Genomic DNA, 5,048 nt, shown 5'->3' with positions numbered 1-5,048 from the left:
TGTAGGAGCTTCGGTCTCCATTTAACGGCATAGGTTGGTCTTGCTCTTCGCTCCAGGTTTCCAAGCACTCTACCCAAGGAGGCGTCGGGCCTTGAAAAGCCGGACGAGGGTTAGGATTCGGAACAAGAGCCACCGGGGGTAGGTTCTCCACTTCAGGTTCGGAGTCAGAATCATCAGCAAAGCCTTCAGCTTGGTGACCATCCACAGGGATTGGGTGATCATTCTCTGGCTCCTCTCCGAGCCATCCAACATTGTCGTGGTTAGGGTAGTACGGGTCGTCGTGGGGATGGAATCCAGCCATGATATCTATGCGAGAAAAGGGAATATAAGAAATACTAAGTAGACGTACTAATTAGATAATTATAAAATGATCTTTATCAGATACTTCAATACTTGTTTAGTGCATACTAGTTATATGTATTTGGGACAGGATAGACCTTCGAATAAGCGACCCTAACTCTGAGTCCACAACCCAACGAGGAACAGGAAGTAAAGCAAAGATCCACAGATTCTAAGTCTATGACGTCCTGGATACATATAATTTTAATGTATCCACTAAGCAATTATTGACCTATTGATAAAAATCTATTTAGTTTTTAGATAAGTAATTATAGTAACACCAAATACCCCTATGGTATTTCATTGTGGTAGTGTTGGTAAGTTTTTAGACTTGTTGCCACATCACAACCATTCTTGGGCATATGCTAATCACTCCTCGGACCAACATAGTTGATCAGGCTATGCCATTCCCAGGACTGACCATACATCCCCAAGCTTACTTGTGATATTCAACAATCGTAATACTTTTGTTCTTGTCATTGTGACACTGATTTTAGTATGAATGGAGGCACGTATACTTTATTAAATATTTTATTATTTAAAAGTATTAACTCTTGGTCAGATTGTTTTAATCCCATTGTATTTATAGTTAGTATATCTTTTATGGGTTGATATACTTAATTCACTATAAACAACGCTCTGATACCAATCTGTCACACCCCCAAACCAAGGATGGCGGAAACGTCCGGGGGTGGAGGACTTCATGTATAGTATCACAACAACGAGTATAATAGTGCTCAAAGTAAAAACAATCATCATAAATATAATTGAAAGGGTTACACCAAAGTATATGTTTACATGATTCGAATCAATTACATTATGATGACAAAATGAACTATTTGACAATTTATCGTCCCATCCTCAAAATGCTGTTGGTTTTCCTGTTTCACTGATTTCCTGAGAATACAAGTAGTTTTGAAAAAGTGTCAACAATTAAGTTGGTGAGTTCATACCCTATCTTTTCATGTTTTTCTTAAGTTTTAAGGGGGGGAATACAAGTTAAAACACCAAGAACACAACTAAACGCATTTAACAGCCTTCATCAGAAAAGTTCAACTCCATTCACGGACTGTTTTGGTCAATTTGAACATTCTAGTTTTCAAAACTGTATTAGGTGCAAATAATTCAGGTTCATACCTTTAAAATGACTACTTGCACATCACCATACGATTTTTCTACGATTTATGGTGATTTTTACAAAACTGCCTATCATTTTATAAACAAATTCGGACCAGTCTGTGAATATGAACATTTTAACACAAGTTAAAGACTTCTAAAAATCATAATAAAATTATGAATAAACTAGACACATTTTATGAACTCTAAGAATTTACGGATTCAGTTTTCGACTTGGTATGATTTTTATATGATTTTTCTAAAACAGTGCAGAAAGTTTAAAAACTAGTTAACAGCTTAGAACTTTCATAACACTTTGTATTATGTTGAGCAAAGTGTATAACAATAAGTTCTAAATATTGAATGTAATTTCTTGTTAGTTTATCATCATAAACTGGAATTTTGTCATTCATGATAAGAATTCTTCATTCATTCGAACACATATAATTAGCTATAATAAGCATAGTTATGGATTTTTACTACATGAAAAAGGTTTTACTCTCAAACAAATGGGTTTTTCATAACTACATAATAGTAATAGTTTATGCACTTATAGTACTAATGTGTTTTCGGATAAACTATAATAGGTATAGTTTATGTATCATTTACCTTTCAAACTCATTTACCAAAGGTTTTCAGTTCAGTTCACGTAAATCTGTTAATGAATAAATTTGTGAGTCATTCACTTCGTGTTACCTTCAAAGTAACAAAATCAAAAGTCCTGTAAATTGTAACCAGAGTCTCCTGGAGGGAGAGCGTGATAGTTGTGTACAGATCTATATTGGGTTTGACAAACCCACACCTGAGCTGCATGCAACAGCTAGACCGGCAGGTTTGTGGTGACAAGTGTCATTTAACGTGCGACGCCTGAAGAACGTCGTGTTACGAGGCCATCCAAAATCTAGTCTTAGTATGGTTATAATAACTCACATGTGGTATTAACAAATCTTAAGATTTACGGGTTCTTACTTTTAAATTAGCGAGTTACGTCGATTTAACTCACACGAAATATCTTTAAGTATGGAAAATACTTGTTTACTTTCGGTCCTGGGAGTTAGGACCACATAACTTTTATAAGAAAATATTGGATTTTCTGGAAATCAAACTCTATCGCTTTTACAAGGAAAACGATTTCTTCCTCAAACAAAACTCTTATGAACTCACCAACTTAATTGTTGACACTTTTTCAAAACTACTTGTATTCTCAGGAAATCAGTGAAACAGGAAAACCAACAGCATTTTGAGGATGGGACGATAAATCGTCAAATAGTTCATTTTGTCATCATAATGTAATTGATTCGAATCATGTAAACATATACTTTGGTGTAGCCCTTTCAATTATATTTATGATGGTTGTTTTTACTTTGATCACTATTATACTCGTTGCTGTGATACTATACATGAAGTCCTCCACCCCCGGACGTTTCCACCATCCTTGGTTTGGGGGTGTGACACTAGATGTTGATTCTGTTTCATCTGTAACAATCGTCTTCTTACCGAGGAGCTAGATTATGACATACCAAATTTAAAGAATGAGTTTGATCGGCTGTTTCTTTCATTAACAAACGAACAACACAAGATTTTTCTTGATATCATGGGTGCAGTTAAAGATAATAAGGGAGGTGTATTCTTTGTTTATGGTTATGGTGGAATGGATAAGACATTTCTTTGGAAGATAATTTTTGCAGCTATTAGAGCCCAAGGTGAGATTGTTTTAAATGTTGCATCAAGTGGGATCGCTTCATTATTATTGACTGCAGGCAAGATAACACACTCTAGGTTTGTAATCCCCATAACTCTTACCAAAGAGTCTGTTTGTAGAATAGATCCAGATAGTGATCTTGCCAATTTAGTAAGAAAAACCTCATTGATCATTTCGGATGAAGCACCCATGGTACACAAGCATGCATTTAAAGCTTTAGATCGAACTTTCAAGGATATATTAAAGTGTGTCAATCCAATGAACTCAAATATTTCATTTGGAGGGAAAGTGATTGTTTTTGGAGGTGATTTCAGACAATTCTACCTGTTGTTCCAGGTGGTAGTAGACAAAACATTGTTAATGCTTCTTTGAGTTCTTCTCATTTATGGCAACAATGCAAAGTCCATAAGTTAACAAAAAACATGAGATTCACTGTTGGAAGCGATCCATCTGCTATGGAAAAAATAATGAGTTTTTCAAACTGGCTTTTGGACATAGGAGAAGGTAATCTTGGTGGTCTGAATGATGGTGAAGCGATTGCTGAAATTCCGGAAAATATTCTTATTAATGATCCATGTAATCCTATAGGTTCATTAATGGAGTTTGTATATCCTTCGATTCTTGAAAACTTCAACATTGCGGGTTATTTTCAAGAAAGAGCAATACTTGCTCCCAAAAATGAAGTTGTCCAATAAATAAATGATCGTTTGCTAAAAGTATTTCCATGTGAGAAAAAAGAATATTTAAGTTTAGATACCCTCTGCCAATCCGAGTTTGTCAATAATCAGTTTGATGCAAATTTATACTCACCTGATGTTTTAAATGGTCTAAAAGTCTTAGGTTTGCCAAACCATAAGCTCATTTTAAAAATCGGTGTTCCGGTTATGTTATTGAGAAACATTGATCATAAAAATGGCATATGCAATGGCACTAGACTATAGGTTAAATCTTTGGGCAAACGTGTTATTGAGGCAGTTATCATATCTGGAAGTAATATTGGAAACCAGACTTTTATTCCAAGAATGTCTTTTACTCCTTCCGAAAATAAGATCCCGTTCAAATTCCAAAGAAGACAATTTCCACTGGATGTATGTTTTGCAATGACAATTAATAAGAGTCAATGACAGTCTTTATCGAAGGTTAGTTTATTTCTCAAGGATCCTGTTTTTACACCTGGCCAATTGTACATTGTTTTATCTAGAGTTCAAAGTAAAGAGAGATTAAAATTGTTAATTTTAGATAAGGATGGTAAACTAACAAATAAAACATCAAATGTTGTATATAAAGAAGTATTTAGGAATTTATAAAACTTTGTACAATTTTATTATTGTATCAATTTATGTTTATGTTTTTTTAAATTTATATTGCATTCTACAAAATGATAATTTTCTAACATATCTCAAAATACATATTGCCGATTGAATAATCTATCAACTATGCTTTCCTAATTACTAAATTTTTCATTATATTGCTCAATAATTATGTTATAATTTTATTTTTATTTTTTTAATTTCTCATCCGTAGTGTCCACGAGTTATAACCTAATTTACATGATATAAATGGCTTTTGACCAAGCTCTACCAAGGAGATGCAAATGTATCCCTCCCCTAATGGGGTTGATGGTTTAAGAACGTTTGTGGACAATGAAATACTTCAAGAATAGAGTTTAATGGTTATGTTGTGTGTATGTGTAACCGTGTTAGCCGTTCAAAAAAAATTAAAATGTTAGACATAAAGATTTGAATATCATTTAAAAGTCAAAATAAAACAGTTTCGAAATTTATGTTTGTGTGGTATTGATTAGACTCAGTTTTGAATGTATACTTTTAGTTGTCAATTTCTCTTAATGACATAAATAATTGTTACTAGGGTTCATAACAATCAAGCGGAA

At 33.8% G+C, this 5,048-nt stretch overlaps 1 protein-coding gene across 1 annotated transcript; it reads left to right on the top strand.

Annotated features, from left to right (window-relative positions):
- The first annotated feature begins 3,049 nt into the window (after positions 1-3,049).
- On the top strand, positions 3,050-3,852 carry LOC145126181 (uncharacterized). The gene is made up of 2 exons (XM_079061587.1): positions 3,050-3,349; positions 3,472-3,852. The coding sequence occupies exons 1-2, from the start codon at positions 3,050-3,052 to the stop codon at positions 3,850-3,852; spliced, it is 681 nt and encodes a 226-aa protein (XP_078917713.1).
- The last annotated feature ends 1,196 nt before the right edge of the window (positions 3,853-5,048 follow it).

The sequence above is a fragment of the Lactuca virosa genome, chromosome 1, assembly GCF_052849685.1.
Source record: "Lactuca virosa cultivar CGN04683 chromosome 1, Lactuca_virosa_CGN04683_v6, whole genome shotgun sequence".
Lineage (NCBI taxonomy): Eukaryota > Viridiplantae > Streptophyta > Magnoliopsida > Asterales > Asteraceae > Lactuca > Lactuca virosa.
The sequence above is the reverse complement of the archived record's forward strand: the minus strand, read 5'-3'. Positions and strand labels throughout refer to the sequence as shown.